The sequence below is a fragment of the Vulpes lagopus genome, chromosome 16 (genome assembly GCF_018345385.1).
Source record: "Vulpes lagopus strain Blue_001 chromosome 16, ASM1834538v1, whole genome shotgun sequence".
NCBI lineage: Eukaryota > Metazoa > Chordata > Mammalia > Carnivora > Canidae > Vulpes > Vulpes lagopus.
Genome location: NC_054839.1, coordinates 53,166,266 through 53,183,805, shown reverse-complemented (window position 1 = coordinate 53,183,805; position 17,540 = coordinate 53,166,266). Strand labels below are relative to the sequence as shown.

General features: G+C 37.4%; 1 protein-coding gene across 4 annotated transcripts in view; it reads right to left on the bottom strand.

Moving 5' to 3' along the window:
- Positions 1-17,540, bottom strand: part of DGKH (diacylglycerol kinase eta) — a 188,276-nt gene that overhangs the window by 16,619 nt on the left and 154,117 nt on the right. For 2 of the 4 annotated variants that reach the window (XM_041730914.1, XM_041730915.1), the window contains exons 22-30: positions 15,083-15,190; positions 13,177-13,290; positions 12,804-12,938; positions 11,022-11,185; positions 7,305-7,410; positions 6,136-6,228; positions 3,239-3,358; positions 2,802-2,910; positions 1,164-1,294 (exon numbers count right to left, since the gene is read on the bottom strand). In XM_041730914.1, coding sequence (XP_041586848.1) covers positions 1,164-1,294; positions 2,802-2,910; positions 3,239-3,358; positions 6,136-6,228; positions 7,305-7,410; positions 11,022-11,185; positions 12,804-12,938; positions 13,177-13,290; positions 15,083-15,190 — 1,080 coding nt within the window. The remainder of the gene's footprint in view (positions 1-1,163; positions 1,295-2,801; positions 2,911-3,238; positions 3,359-6,135; positions 6,229-7,304; positions 7,411-11,021; positions 11,186-12,803; positions 12,939-13,176; positions 13,291-15,082; positions 15,191-17,540) is intronic. The other 2 variants (XM_041730917.1, XM_041730916.1) reach the window with 2 other exon arrangements.

Below are 17,540 nucleotides of genomic sequence, written 5' to 3'. Positions count from 1 at the left end.
CATTCCAAGTTTCGCAGTCAACCTTTACTCTATGGACTCTAGCTTCATATATTTTGCTATTTTCCATATTTGGGACTCTCAACTGTGGTAATTAAACTATTATTTTATTATTATTATGGTTAAAAATGTTTAAGTATATGTAACATTCACTTTTAATGCATTAAAGCTGCTTTATAAAATCCTATATGCTACCCATTAATCGTTCAAAGGTCTCTGCTAACATGTTTGTAGATAAAGGCACGACAGTTTATGAATTTGTTAGGAATTCCCTGTATCATAATTCTATGCAATTCAGAACTTGTTCTACAGGAAAGGGATCACTGAAACATATGCTAAAAGCTTTATCACTTGTTTCTTATTCAAGCTTGGAATTTTATTTTTTGTTTTTATTTTTTTCAATCTTGGAATTTTAAAATGGCGGTGTTTGGTAAGAAAATCTAACATGACAAAATTCTCCTCCTAACCTTAAGATACAACAGTCTACTTTGGCCACTTTGAATCTCCACCCAAAAAAATAAAAGGGAATTGCTGGAGACCATGAAGTAATGATTTTCTTTTCTTTGAAATAAATGACAAACAGACTTTAAGCTGCATTCTCGGAAAAGTGAAGCATAATTTTTACTTCATTTACTAAAGAAGATAATGAATTTATTTTTGAGAATAATACAATCATAACAGTAAGTCACTAAGTAGCCACTGCTGTAAGTCTCTTACCTAGTTCCAGATATTAGGAAGACTTTGTTTTTGGTATTTTGACTCATTTTTTAGTTGTTAACCTTTTATTAAGAGTTTTAAGGGTTATTTTCAGCAATAATTACCACCTTGGACGCTGATCCAATAAAATGAACTGACGGAAACATGAGCTATTTGGAAATATTAGCACAGGAACAGCCATATGAATGGATGCAGAGAAAAAAATCATTAACTTCATGCTAAGCTTTAGCTACAATAACCAGAGATGATACCTGATAGGACAATATTGCTGACATTCTTGTTTAAAAAGCATACAAGGAACTCCAACCACAGGACAATGCATATTAGATTACTGCACATTTGCATGACATAAGCCAAGCTAGAAGCACAGAATGAAAGAGGTGCAGGAGAAAGGATTCTGTTTTGCAGGGGAAATATTCAAAAGCAGAAAAGAAGCACAAAGGAAATACCTTCAGATCTCGCCTTTCCAGATGCAAAAGTTCAGCCCCTCTGATGTCATGACGGATGAAGATTTCTTTGTACTCTCCCAAATTGAGCAGATCCAGCCAAGCAGCAACTTCCTCTGTGCCCCATTTTTGAACTACCAAAGTTAAGAGCAAAACCCCCTTAATTTCTACATGCTTAATGCAGTACAAAGCAAAGGTTGGCCAAAGAAGATGCAAGACAGAGTACAGCGGCAGTGCTAGCAAAGGGAAAGGGCAAAGGTGTCGTGTTTCGACAAAACTCCCATTTTGTTTCTCCCCCATGCAGGTTACAGACTGTCAACGAATGCAAAGATCTGACTATGCAAAGACATTCATGGCTGTGCACCGATGCCTTTAGCTTTAGCTCAATTTCCTCTCAAAGTCGCCCAAACTACACATTCTAAGTAAAAGCTGTCTTTCTCATGATTAGGATCAATAGTACAAGATCCAAATAAACTCTGATGACTCTCCTTAAGGCCATATATGAAACTAGTCAGAATTTAATTAGCTATAAGCAATTTTAATTTTCAATTAAAATTGAAAATCTGACATGGGGTTCTGATTTTTACAACAGACTTCTGCTCCACGTCTTGCTGAATTCAAGTATTGCCTTTAGTAATTCTCTTACTATTCATAATTCTAATTATTGACAATGATAGCACTAAATGTGTTGTTAGATGGCTTAACGTCCTCTGAAAACTGTCAATACTGCTAAGATTAGTTGTATTGTTATTTTTCAACACGTATTACCATTATTTTGTGCATGTTATTCAACAGCGATTAGCTTAATTCAAGTGTATCTATTTGCCATATTTGGTTTTAAAATGCTCTTCTATAGCTGCTCTCCAATTGTCAAAAAATAAGGCCATGTATCATTTTTTAAAAGGAGATAGCTCACTTGGAAGAATTATTAAATGATTTGACTGTGATAGGCACCTACTGCCATATACACGGAACTTGAAGGTGCTTCAGCACTAATGCAGCATTAAAATTAATTTCTAGGGGAAGATGAAAGGAACCAGACAGACAACATCAAAGACAGTTTAATCTTCACTTGAGAATGTGAGTGTCACGGTAGACTGTCATCACTGAGGGATCGAAATGGTGTAGTAAGTTCTTGAAACAGGAGAAAGAGAATACATAACTTTAGATGGAAAACAGATTTAGCAAGTTAAAGGAGTGAATGGAAGTTTCTTACATTCCATTAATCAAAATATCTAAATTTTGAACTTTGAAGAAGAAAAACAAATCATACACCGATGCCTTGAATTGTTGTCATGCAAGACAAAGGGCCATCTAAACGGATGCACTGACGTCCACTGAACAGAGCATATCAGCGACCACCTCGTTTTCTCGTGTGCTTCATAGCTACAGATTCCTACCGTTTTCGGAACTTACTTTAGGTGTGATATGATTTACTGTATTGCGGTAAAAGGAACATAAAATAAAATTCACCATTTTTACCATACTAATGGTGTACAATTCGGTGGCATTTAGTACATTCATAATGTGCAATGGTCACCACAAATAGTTCCAGAACATCTTTATCACCTGGATGGCATTGCTGTAATAAGCTATCTTTTCCATAATGTTATACTTTCCCTTCCGGTGCGGATCACCTACCAGGCTGTGAACTTGTCTTCTGCTTCTGAACTTTCTCCTTTTTAAATTTTGGCACGATACGAAATACCGTGCTTCTGCTGTTTCTCTTGGTGCAATCCATGGGGGGCTCCTGTTCGAATCGAGCAAGAAGAGAATTTTCTCAGGACATTAAGAGGAGAAGAACTCACTCCAGTATCAAAGACAACGCAGGAATAGATTATAAACACAAAACACTGTTGAAGTGATGCCTTCTTAAAAGTGTGTGATGTTACGTACTCCTGAAAATGTACCGATTCCTTTTCTTCACATAGAAACCTTTTCTTGCTCATTTAAGAGCAGCACATGTGAAAGTAGTATTCAAAATTTATTATCCCTTGACCATCTCTTTTTCAAAAGACGACTCCAAACTATTGTCATAAAGTCTACCTTGATAAAGAAATAGGCCAAATTTTACATACCTCATCTTCATTTGGGTGTAGGATATAATAAAGCCAAGGAATCTCAGTTAATTTCTGCAGCTCCACCTCCACAGAATGTAAGGCGTTGGATACCCGCTCTTCGTGTGGGGATTCTAACTGCTATTTACCAGTAGATGAAAAAAATAAAATGAAACAAGTCTCAATGACCCATCTCAAACAGAATAAATTCATTTTATTTTGACAACGAACATCCTCATCTCTTATTAGGGTAGGCACAGTTATTGTTGTTGGTAATAAAAAGGAATATAGGAAAAAAGGAGCCAATTATTCTATATTGAGCTCATTTAAAAAAAATCTGGATAGATATATCTGTACTTCCCAAAGATAATATAAATCGTTAGTGTGATTTTAATAATGTCACAGGAAAAAATTATCGCTTTTGGTGGTTTTCTTTTTATTTTTTTTTCTGAAAATTCTTTCCTCTCTCCCTCCCTCCCAATCCATGCATTCATCCACCCACTCCACTAGCTCGCTTGCTAATAAGTAATCTCACTGCTCTACTAATTTGTGGCAAAAATCCTTCTGATTTCTAGCAAAAAATCCTTCTGATTTCCAGTAAGCAAATAATACTATTCTTAAAAATTGGTCAAAAACATGTCACATAATAAGAACTGCTTGGCACAGAAATCTCCTGGAGAATTAAAATAGTAAGTTTAAGGAAAAAAAAAAAAAACCCTCCACGAATCTCAGAAAATTTTGTGATGAAAAGCTGTTGCAAAAATCAGGGAAAAGCAAAATGCTAAAATGGTTTGCAATTTGGAAGAGAGTTTGGAAACTTTAAAGAGAATTTAACTGGTCACTTATCCACCTATTTGAAGCAACTATTAAAAATCACTTAGAAATTCAATAGTAAAGGTGAAATAAACACTGTTATGTGTAGAACAGGAAGGGAGGTGACTGCCTTCTGGTCCTGGCTTTGTTACTAACTATGCAACCAAGGGGAGGCTGACTGATGGTAAGAGTCTTAGTTTCTTCCTTAATAAATAGTAGAAAATGACTCAATTATTTCTAAGGTCTACTCCCGCTAACCAATTCTTTCATAAATTACTTTAAAACTGTAGAGGATACACATATAGGTTCCCAGAATTTTAAACTGAAAGTTCAGCGAAACTGTTCCTGTTATTTATTACAGTCATTCTTTTTTCCTCTCGGTTATTAAAGGCATCTACCCTTTCTAGTAGTTCTTAAGAATATGGAGATTCTCCACCTTGCCATGTAAGATGTACCACTTTCGAAGAACGAACACCTTATAAAAGTGATAAAATGGTATTGCATATTCATTCCAGAAGCAAAATAAAGTGTAAACCTTAGCTGAACTCAAATATGATTGATTCTGTATTTTGACATCAAGATTGCCGAAGGTTTTAAAAAAATTCACTGGTATATGTTTTAAACCAAACACCCATATTTGACAACGAGAGAGGTAGATCGAAATGATTAAAAGTCTGTGGGGTTAGTGCTTCCATATTAACATAATATAATTGATAAATATTAACCAACTAACACTCAGTGGGTGCTTGCAGTAGAGAGAGCTAAAACATAGAATAAGTTCTGCTTCTAGAGGTTGTCAGTCAAGAGTTTTCTATTTCAAATAAGACAGAAAAATACATGTCCTTCACCTAAAAATTGGGACCAAAGTCACAGCTCCCTGGATTTCACTGGGATCATTTTAGAAGAGGAGCAAGACGCCTCTGGTTAATAACAGAAGTGCCAAGAATTGGCAAAATGTTCCATTGGTTTTATCAAAAAAGATAACCAATGTGTCTTCCTAAAAGTCTTTCTTCACGGCCATAGCATAGGGAGCCATGCCTGGCCCCAAGGAAGGTGTATGTATCCCTTCCTCTAGAGGTGGGGAAGAGCAGCGGATGTCATTCATCCTTGAAGCTTCTCTTCTCACAGTAAAAGACGCTCCAAGGACGGTACTCTTCTGGACCCCAATCAAACAGAAATCCTAACCACAGTCACATAGTTAACCAGACTGTGACACACCTTCCATTTTCCCACTATGCCAGATACTATGACTTTTACTACCACTTTCCTTTAGGTATACATTTTCCAGAGCAAGAGGTAAAACTACCGTCAAGAGAAATGTTTTAAGATCATCACAGAACAGTTCATCAGAATTGTTCCAAGGAAGAAAAAATGAGCCAATGCATTAGGCTTTCTACAGTTACAACAGCATGTGTGAATAACCCACAGTCAAACACTAGGGGGCGAGAAGACCCAATATTCTAGAATATTTGAAAATGGTGAGAGTAAATAAAAGGCTGACAAGGTCAACTCTGGGGAAATCCAACAGGACATCTGTGGGCTTTCAGGACTTATGCTTGAGGTCCAGGGACCGTGGGCAGATTCAGACCTGCCCTAACCTTGGTTTCCAGCACCAATCTAAGCGAATCTAGAGACAGGGCTAATTCCTGAAATTAGTTCTCGAAGCATCGAGTCTATAAAGTGTTACCCTTTCAGCAAATCTAAAAACCAAACCGATCATATCGCAGACGTTAATTTCGGGAACAAAACCAATGGTTTTCTCTATATTTTACTGCAATAAGGAATTCATGAGTACCAAGAAATGCCTGCTACGTTTCATAAGGGCTCAAGTCTCTTCAAAACTGACTGGGGAGAGCAGTGCTGTATAAAAACATGTTGGCATATGTGAATGGAAACTTCTACTCCTGTTAGCCTGAATCATAACCCCCCCCGAGGTAGCCATATATTTCCTGGAAGGCAAAAGCCAGGTAAAAGGGAAGCTCTAAGGATGGAGGCCAGAGGCAGTTTAGTTTCGGCATTAGAATTTGATGAATGCATGTTCCCTAATAAAGGTGAGGCCCACACATTGATCATCATTCTTGTGTTACCAGTCATCTCTTCCTTACCAAAGGAACCCTGCCCACTAGCAAAGATTCTGTTTCATTATATAGTGCCTTCACATTGATGGCTATTTCAGTGGCAGTGTCTCTCGTAAGACTCTAGAAGAAAAAACAACACATCAAACACAAGTAGTTCTATATGAAGGTGGGATTCAATCATCAGCAAATACTTTAAATTTTATTCTTCCCATAAATTCACATCACAAATATTTGGAAAAACCTACCCAAATTCTATTACAATTGAACAATTTCACCCTCGTATTTGTTCGTATGATTACTTCTTCTAATCCTTACCTCGCAGAACCAAATGAATGCACCTGACTATGGTTACACTTAGGACCACATCTCCTGCGTACAAACATGCATCTGCTCGCAACATATACATCTTCCCACAAAAAAAGTTAAGTCAAAGAAAACGATGCCTTAAAGAGGTCATTATCAGATCATAATCAGTTTTATCCCCTGACTTTCACTCTCAGAAGTAGGAATCAGGTTGTTTTTTAGGCTTTTACCTTGAGGACTAGCATTTATCTGTACATCAATTTAGGTAACTTCCAAGGAATAATTAAAAGAATATGATAATGCTATCAATTTTCTCTATGCTACAACTTGTACCATGTATGGCATTTCAAGAGCACAGTATTCTTTTCCTTCTCTAACTTCTATGTTAAAAAAATGATAGAAGTTACAAATTAAAAAAAGAAGTTACAGATTCCAGCATCTACATGAAAAAGTTTACCAACTTTACCAGTTTAATGGAACAACATGAGGTGAGGACAACTTCTGCACAGAACTTCGACAATGAATGAACATCTTTAATAAAAAAATGCGCGGTATGTAGGTTTGTCCTACGCCAAAGTGCAGGGAGAAGGTGAAAGAACGAACAGGGAGGAATGACTGTAGCTCAAAGGAGAACGAGTGCAAGGAAGATGGCAAGGACAAGTGATTGAAAGAGAAATGGGGGGAAAGTGAAGGAAATTTAAGAGCAGGAATGGGAAAAATGCCAGGAAAAGAAGAATAAAAAAACGTGGCCACACATTTACCATAAGCTTCTGGCAGACAATCCTATAGACCGGCTAATGCTTTTTTAAAGGGCACAGCCCATTTTCTGGCATCAGAATATATGTGTAATACATAACAATCTGTGGAATGAGAATTTACCATTAGCTCCTCACCTCTGGGAACCGTGGGTTGGCTTTATTCAGTGCATGGGAGCACGCATTTACGGCATGGGCCAGTTCTTGCTCCAAAAGACAATGGATTGTGGCTGCATCACAGATCCTGAAAGCAAAAACGAGGTAGGTGAACAAAAAAAAATTTGAGCATTGCTGATTTCTTTGAAGTTACAGAAATGGTAGATTAAGACAAGTCAAAAAAAAGAATTAGGGAATTTTTTAAAAAAGTGAGTTCAGCTCAACTATGAATAAAAAGGGTAGACTTAACAAAATTCAAACCCTACTGCAATAAGGAATATGAAACCAAAAATCTTTATGGGAAAAGTTAGGCTTAGACTCACAGACAAACACACTGAGGTATAATTTAGAAGAACAAAATATAGTAACATTTCGTTTTGAAGTATCCCTGGCAAGTGAGATAGGTCCCAAATGTAGGGAGCAAAAATTTAATCTTTTATTCATTGCAACTTCAACCAGGAACATGTAAAACAGATTAGGGGAAGAACATTGCCATATTTATCATCTATACACTAAGTGCTCTACATGCATTATCTAATTTAATATTCACAACTTAAAAAGTAGCTGTGATTAATTTTCTCCACTTTATAGATGAAGACCTGGAGGGTGTGCAGAGAGTCAGTGTGTATACAAAGCTAAAAAGTAACAGGGCCAGGACTTGAATCTATGTCTATTAGTTCCAAAGCCTGTTGTACCACAGTCCTCTGGAATCTAAACCTTCAAGAATATCCTGAACAGACAAGATCCTGGAGGCCAAAGAAAAAAGAGGAAAAGTTCAGCCAAGGGCTAGAAAGCCATATAAAGTTTGCAGATGAGCAAGAAAGCAAAACTACGCAAATCTTTTGCTTCTGGCAACTATGAGGAGAATGACCTTCACACTAGAAAGAGTAAAACAAGAGAAGACACTAGAAAGGGTACAACAAGAGAAGAGACTGGGTTTATAGAGTTGAGTCAAGAGTAAAGGAAAAGAGCTTAATTCTTAAAGATCAGACTATTGATATCCATGCCACAAAGGAATTTGCAAATGTCATCTCAATATTTCTGAGAAATCATGAAGAATGGGTTCTTTATCAGAAGCATAGAGGTGGGTAAATGTTACTCTAATTTTCGAAAAAAGGAAGAGATGAACCAATTTCAGATCAATATTTCCAACTGCCTACTCAAATTTCCTCCTAGATATTTCTTTAAAAATTTTTATTTTATTTATTTGACAGAGAGAGCACCCAAGAGAGCATGTGTGAGCGAGTGCGAGGTGATGGGGCAGAGGGAGAGAGAGAATCTTCAAGCAGACTCCCCGTTGCACATGGAGCTGGACATGGGGCACCATCTCACGACCCGAAGATCATGACCTGAGCCCAAATCAGGAGACAGATGCTTAACTGACTGAGCCATCCAAGCGCCCCTCCTTCTGGATATTTGTAATATAGCTTGAATTCTGGAAGACCCTGTCATTTTTCCCTCTCAAACCTATTTTCCCTCCTGAATCCTATGGTTCCATCAAAGGTTCCACAATCCATCCAGCCATTCATCCTCTCTCCTAATTCAGGTCATATAGCAATTTTAGATCATAATCTATCTTAAGTCTCTCTACTTCTTTCCATCTCTAATACCTCAATCCATTGTTTCCTGTCAGGACCATTCTAAGAGTGTTCACCTTGCTCTTGCTTTGCTGTCTTGCAAACGATGCTACACATTGTTTCCAGAAACTTCCTGATAAGACCTGGCCTCTTTTCACTCCTCCATCCACATTTTCTATTCTCTCACATATACCATGTCACCCTCCATTCCCTGAAATTTCCTAAAAGTACTGTTCCCTCACACTCCTCTGGGCCTCTGCCCAGGCTTGTTCCCATGTTTCGAATGTTCCTTCTCTTCCTCTTCCATCAAGACTTGGCAGAAGATCACTTCTTCTAGGCAACCCTCCCTTACTTTCTTGGCCTCCTGTGTGTATCCACAGTGCCCCACTGAGCCTGTGATAGCACTTTGGCCACACTTTTCCCTCCTGCTCTCCTGCCAGCAAATTAAGAAGAGAGGACCACAACACAGCCATTCTGGCATCCCCACTGCTTAATATGGTGGTTGGCATGCAGAAGAACAGACTCAAAACTATTTGTTGAATACTGAATGAGTAAGTTCTGAAAATAGAGGAGTGGGCCTGATTTTTATCTTTTGCAAAATTTAAAAAAACATATGGGGAACCAAATTAGGTTGACCAAAAGCAAGTCTGGCCAACCTTCCTTCACTTTCCTTTTTCTGATAAGGTTATTTGGTTAGTTGACAGGAAGTTATTTCAGAAAGTATATTTGATTTCAAAGGAGATAATACAGAAAGTATATTTTGGTTTCAAGAAATTGTTTCAGTTCTATTTTTAATTTCCTGAAAGACCTCCATGCTATTAGCCATAATTTGTTAATTAGCTTAATTATGGTAATTGCTTTACAATGTATACATGTATCAAATTATCATGTGTACACCATTTATGTATAAATGATTTTTACTTGTCAATTATTCCTCAGTACATCTGGAAAAGAAGCAAAAAAACCCTACTGTAAATTGGACTTCACAGAAGTGGTTTGTAATACCCTAAAACGAGGCTCTTTGTGGGTAAGAAACTGAGATATAGAATAACGAAGTTCTCTGTGCATTTAGCTAACTAAATACTCATTTTCTCTTACCTTGCTTCTAAGCTACTCAATATCTTGCAGTTATCATACTTTATTCTAATTCTGAATGTTGGTCTCTAGCAGTAGGGAGTTCATATCTTTTCTCTTATATCTCTAGCAGCTAGTGCATTCTAGCTGTCCCACAAATATTTAAAGAGCTTTGTTTTCCTTCTTTTTTTCCACAACATTCTTATCAGTGATCAGATGAAGATGTGGTAAGAATATAATAGCTACCATTCACAGAACAGCAAATATGCCAGATATGATGTGCTAATAAGCTCTTTACTTGGTGGGTCTCAGCCTTCACATTGACCTGCAAAGTTAGCTCATATTATCCCCATTTGGTAGAGAAGAGGGGATAAGAAATTTTTCCATGGTTCCCTTCCCTTCCCCCAATAAAATTCACTCCTGGTCATAGTGATTTTTATCTCTTTTACACTCCTGGAACTTGTGTTTTCATCTCTTCCCTTTCGTCTACTAAAATTAATTCCTAGGTGGTCTCCCAATCTCTGGATACGTCTTTGGAAACTGATTCTCAGGCTTTTCCCCACTCCCCCACCCCCCACCCAAATTTCTATGGAAGCAGGGTTAATGTTTATGTTTCCTTCTACATTCCACATTCTACAATTCCTTCTACATTAAATGCTTATGCATTTAATCAATAATTGTAAAGTAATATATAAGTAAGTAGTAGAGTGTAAAGATTGTGTAAAACTGAGGAAATCAACAATAACAGAAAGAGCACCGTGTGGTAGGGTGAGTTAGGCCAGCTTTCCACTGTGTTTCAGGAAGTCCAAGGTCTGTTCTGCAGAGAACACAGGTAGCGGGGTGTGTGTGTGTGTGTGTGTGTGTGTGTGTGTGTGTGTGTGTGTTGGAGAGGGTTTACTTGAGGCATAAATGAGGCAGCAAATGAGAAAGGAGGGTAAATGCATTTCTTTTAGATACCCCCAAACAGCTAAAATTATGTATCAAAACTAAAAAACAAAATTGGCCAAGCCAGAGTTCTCCTCACCTAGAGCATGCAGGACCACCATACCTAGTAATGAGCTCCTCTGCAGCCTGGGAGCATAGCTGCATCTGGGACACCTCTTCTGTGGCCAGGTCAACGGCATGCTGGATGTACAAATGGGTTCGAAGAACTGGCTTACCGGAATCACACTTCTGTTTATCTTCCCAAGATTTCAGAGTGCTTTCAAAAGCCTATTTAAGATCAATATGGAAAGGAATTGTTAGTTTGGAGCTCTGAGACCCACACAAGTGTGTATTTAGGTGTTACACGAATGACTTTGAAACTATTGCTTTTTTCCCAATCTAGAGTTTCATTAAAGGAATTGTAAATCACAAAATAGATGTTTTAAACTTTTTCAGTGTTATCATAACAGATAAGTAATGTAATCTGCGATGAGGAGTGTATCACTGAAGAGTTTCAAAAAGGACTTCCAATTGAGGTTTCAACCTATACTTTATGTGCATAAAAGACACAGGCTGGATTTTGGCAGTCTTATTATTTGTTACAAGTATGACCTTAATTAAAACATATTCTAGAAAAGGTAAAACTATGAAGACGGGCTGAGGTAAGGGAGGGAGTGATGGTTAGGTTGAGCACAAGGAACTTTTAGGGTAGTGAAACTATCCTGTACGATACTATGATGGTGGATAGAAGTGATCATATATTTCTCAAAAACCATAAAATGTACAACATGAAGAGTAAACTATGAACTTTAATAATCAATATTGGCTCATCAACTATAATAAATGTACCACACTGATACAAGATGTTAATAATAAGGGACTGTATGTCAGTGAGGTAAGGAGGTATGTGGGAATACAATTAGAATTCTCTACATTTTCTGCTCAATTTCTCTGTGAATCTAAAAAAATAATAAAAATATAGTCTGTTAACTTTTTTTTTGAGACAGAGAGAATGCACACATATGCACATATGAGCCAGGGCTGGGGGAGAAGGAGAGGGAGAGAAAGAGAGAGAATCCTAGGAGGCTGAGCAGGGAGCCGTATGGGAAGCTTGATCTCACAACCCTGAGATCATGACTTAGGCCAAAATCAAGAGTCAGTTGCTTAACCAAATAAGTCACCCAGGTGCCCCTAGTCATCTATTAACTTTTTTTTTTTAACATTGTATTTATTTGAGAGAGACGGAGCATGCATGCATGCAAACAAGAGGGGAGAGGGTGGGTGCAGAGGGAGAGGGAGAAGCAGACTCCCCGCTGAGCTGGGAGCCCCTATGTGGGGCTCGATCTCAGGACCCTGGGACCATGACCTGAGCTGAAGGTAGATGCTTAAACAACTGAGCCACCCAGGCACCCCTCTATTCACTTTTTTAAAAAAATAAATACTTATTCATATTTAAAACCACAATGACCTAAACGTCAGGTTAAGAGACAATTTAGGGAAAGCCTGGGTGGCTCAGCTGTTGAGTGTCTGCCTTCAGCCCAGGGCATTATCCCGGGTCCAGGGATAGAGTCCCACATCAGGCTCCCTGTGAGGGGAGCTGTCTACGTCTCTGCCTCTCTCTCTGTGTCTCTCAGGAATAAATAAATAAAATCTTTAAAAAAGAGAGAGAGAGACAGAGACAATTTAAATATTTTTCCTTGGTTTCTATTCTTCCTAACAACTTTCTTCAAGTAGACTCCACATCCAGCATGGAGCCCAACTCCAGGTTTGCTCATGACCCTGAGATCAAGACCTGAGCCGAGATCAAGAGTCAGACACTTAATCGACAGAGCCACCCAGGCACCCCTCACAATTTAATATTGTTAAAAGGCTTGATAAAAATCTAGAAGAATTTTTTTTTACATACCCTGTCCCTTGTTAGCATCTGAGCTCTGTTTTTGTGCACAATTTTGATAATTCCTGGAGGCTGAACCCATGCTTCACCATCCACCTGCACTGGGACGCCCTCATCACCAAATATAGTGATTTTTACTGTACGGCACTGAAATAAAACAAGTTATTTTAGAGAACAAATTGTCTTGAGAAACTGATACTCAATCTGCATTCAGCCTTCATTCCGTGGAATGGAATGTATGTTTTTCCACTTCTCAGGACACAGTAACAGCTGACGTGACAAGAAAGTTAACATCTTATAGATGAACAGACAGCATAGGAGTCATTTGGAATAGCTTCCCCAGTGGCCCAAGTCATGAGGTCAGGTTTGATCAGAGAAAACCAACCTGAGCTATTCGATGATGCTGCAGTTTAATGACCCTTGAAACTGCCATTTGCATGCTATCAAATATTGCAACGACTTCCAGGATCTTGTCATCAAATGATGGTGCGGCAAATATCTGAAAGGAAAAACTACATTATTACAGTTCCCCTGATAGGTTAAGGTTTAGATGTAGTGATACATCAGCAACGTAAAACTCAGCAGTATACATATTTAAAAAAAACGTATGAAAATAGTAAGGAGAAAAGTAAGTAAACATTATTAGGAAATGATAATCTAAGGACAAAAAAACCCCCACTGAAGATGATTTAATGTAAACAAACCTCATAAGAAAGGTTTAAAATCCACACGGATAAAATGTTCATGTCTCTCATAAAGCACTCTTTGAACCGGTGAACTATTATATTTCTAAATAATCCATCATGGAAAAAAAATAAATACATAATCCATCTTGATATAAAATGTATTAAATATCTGTTCACACATAACTCAGGTGTCTTGAAAAAATGGTGCATGTGATTTTAGGAAACCTAAAATACCCAGTTCCCTTGGTATGTTCTAAGGGGAATCTTCCAATGTGTTACAAGCAATATGTATGTATAATGTCCTTTGTATCTTAATACAACAACTTTTTTAGGGCGTTTGAGAAGATGGCAACAGACATCTCAAAGAATAAAAATAACGCAGGCTTACTTTGTTTTGATGTTAAGTGCATGTTCACAAAGTTAATTTAATCAAACAATTGAAATTCTGGCTGTAATAATTTGTTCCTTTTATTCTCCCTTTGAGTATAGGATACACAATTATGCCTCTGAAAAAAATTTATTCAGCATAAAGTAGTATCCTAAGCAAAACTTCCGTTGAAAATATCAGGATATGAATTTGCAAACCTTGATGATTCCTTATCATTTTTGTTAGCAGGCTGCATGGTTTTAAATCCTGTCTCTGCTACTTCCTGTCTGAATTTAGTGTCAGTTTCTTCATTGGTAAAATTGAGATAAAAATTGTGGTTGTTAATAATGAATGTGAAGTTCTCAGAACACTATCTGATTACCTAGTGGGCGTCATGAGCTTTATTTATCTTTATCTCACTGATTTCTTCCCTTTAAAATATTTAAGAGTAGTTACAGGCTGACAAAAAAATTAACAGCTAATGTAAATTTTATAGTTCAATAGGATTGGAATATAATCATATAATGAAAATCACAAGTACATTCCAATTTATTTTATACTTTAATCCCTGTCAGCTCATTTAAGAGCCGTGCAAAAATGGGTCAGTGAGAACTCTTATATTATAAACCTCAAATAAAAGGGGCTATCGTTCCATACATGTGATTCTTCAAAGACTGTGATGACCCCTCTTTATTGTGATGTATATCTTAATAATTGTTCTTTCTCTTTCATTTTATTATTTTTAAAACATTAATTAATTACATTTGTTAGGTGTGTTTTCTTCTTTTTAGACTCTCCTGCCTAAACATAGCCCTAAACATCAAAGGCCAAATGAACCCTCTTAACATTTCTAAAAATAAAAATAATAGCCACATAAATTTAGAAAGTTAAAAGTAGAAAAGGTATATTGGTAAGCGGAGTAAGGTCCCTCCACCTTCTCATCCCCAGAATGTCCATGTTCTAACCTGGGGAAGTTGTGAATGTTACTTTACATGGCAAAACAGACTTTTATAGGAGGGACCTTGAGAAGGGAAGATTATCCTGGATGATGCAGTGGGATGATACATACTCTTCAATGTAATCACAAAAGTCATTGAAAGTGGAAGAGAAAGGCAGTAGGAGATCAGAAAGGGCAGACTCTCAGCCTGCCCCTGTGGGCTCTGGCGACCGAGGAAGGGGCCACAAGCCAAGGAATGTGGGCAGCCTCTGGAATCTGGAAGGCACAAGAAAATACTTACATCATCCTCTTTAGTTCCACCCCAAAAGTTAGTGCCTCCTGCATAGCTGGGAATGTTCAACACTGCTATTCCTTGCAGACTGGGGAGAGGAATATACTGACCATCACACTGTAAGGTAAAAGCTTAGAGGTTAGATAAAAAGAGCAAACTTGGGCAGCCCCCGTGGCTCAGCAGTTTAGCGCCACCTTTGTTTGGCCCAGGGTGGGATCCTGGAGACCCAGGATCGAGTCCCACGTTGGCCTCCCTGGATGGAGCCTTCTTCTCTCTTCCTCTCTCTCTCTCTCTCTGTCTCTCTCTCTCTCTGTCTCTCATGAATGAATAAATAAAAAAAAATTTTTTTTTAAAAGAGCAAACCTGCTAGTTGGGAAGCCACTACAATATACCAAAGACAGAGGGTGCTGGAGGGAAGTGGTCATGCTTGCTCTCCTGTAAATATATTCCTACAGATTACCTTTATCTTATAAAATATAAATCACTATAGCAGAAGTTGTTATAGAAAACTAACTTAAAATATGTTTTATCTCTTCTTCCTGCCAAAATCAGGCAGTACTTTTCTGGAGTCTTTTCCAGGTCACTTATACTATTCTCACTTGCTTTTTTTTTTCTTTTAAGGTTTTATTTATCTATTCGTAAGAGACACACAGAGAGAGGCAGAGACATAGGCAGAGGGAGAAGCAGGCTCCCTACGGGGAGCCCGGTGTGGGACTCGATCCCAGGATCTCAGGATCTCATCCCGAGCCAAAGACAGATGCTCAACAACTGAGCCACCCAGGCGTCCCGCTATTCTCACTTGTATTATAGTCATCTTAGTGCTTATGTTAAGCATTTTTTTTGAAAACAGGTTCAGGGAGGGCCTCTGGGTCCTAGCCACCTTATCTACCGGTGGCTGGTCAGAGTCAAAGCTGAGTTTCTCAAGTAGTCAGAACCAAAACCAAAGAAAGAAAAACCATGCATGTCAGGAATATCAGGAAGATACTTCTTATACTCTGTGTCTTCTACTTAATCACTTAAATGGAAATTAAAATTAACTTTTAAATAGGGAAAAAATATCATACGGCTGGTGAGTAATTATACATGACATGTAAGTAAATTCTTACTGAATAGAAGGTTTAGTCCTTTGTTTTAAAAGAGAAGAGCTTGCAGATGTCATACTTATGATAGATACTATATTTTCATTAATTCTTACAATAAAAGTAATTAATAAAACTTTATAAAACTTGCATTTACTGCCCAATTGAAATGATCTCCAATTTTTTGAACAAATGAAAATCCAATTTCAATCCACTTTTCAAATATTTTAAATAACTGAGAATATTTTATACTTGATTGCATTCCTACATGCATTTTTTACATTTTATTTTCTTTTTCATAGAAATACATTCAAGAGTATAGATAGAGTACCCCAGCATCTAGGGCCATTTCTGGTACACAGTTAGTGCTCAATGTCTATTTGTTAAAATGAGCAAACACTGAGTCCCTGGGTGGCTCAGTTGGTTGAGCATCTGCCTTCGACTTGGGTCATGATCCCAGGGTCCTAGGATCAATCGAGCCCCATGTTGAACTCCCTGTCAGTGGGAAGTCTGCTTCTCTCACTCCCCCTCCCACTCATGCTCTCTCTCAAATAAATAAAATCATTTTTAAATAAATAAATAAAATGAACAAACATTTTTAGTAGAATAATAAACTTTTTCTGAATCCAATAAATTGAATGGGTATCTTTGTGTGCTTTAGAACAAGCTGTTTAAGTCATATAACTAACTTAAAGGAGATGGGAAAAATGCCAGTAACATCCATCTTAATTTCATAGCAATGATAAATGAAACCAGCTGATCATGTGGCTGTGCTCTAGAGTGGAAGGTATAATGAGTTTATTTTTACTAGGCCATTTAGTTGATAATGAATGAGCCAGGCACTTCTGTAGCCCACATTCCAGTGTTAAGATAACACCTAAAATAATAACGTTCTGTTTAATTCTGTGAGCTATAGACTTAAGATTTGCACACTTTTCTGAACATAGGCCACACCTTAATTTAAAATATCTGGTTATAAAAAAAAATCTGGTTATATAAAGATACAAGATAGAAAGACATGTGTATTAGCATAAACTGTGAATACTGGACCAAGGGTGAAAGAAAATAAAATTCACAGAAGTTAGTAGACTTTTCAGAGCCATGTCCCCAACCTTCTTTTTCCGGTTAGTGGAAAAGATTAAATACCTTTTGCTGTCCTTAATTTCCCCTTTAAATTAGTAAAAGCTACTAAAAATGTAAATCTCTTTTAATTTTACTATTGTTAGAAATAATTGGAATAAATATACATCTAAATTAAGTTAGATGTATCTTTTTAAATTTTACTATTGTTGGAAATAATTGGAACAAATATACATCTAAATTAAGAGTCTGTTTACTATGAATGTTTTCAGGGATTTGTGAAACCTCAGGCATTATAAAATTGGGTC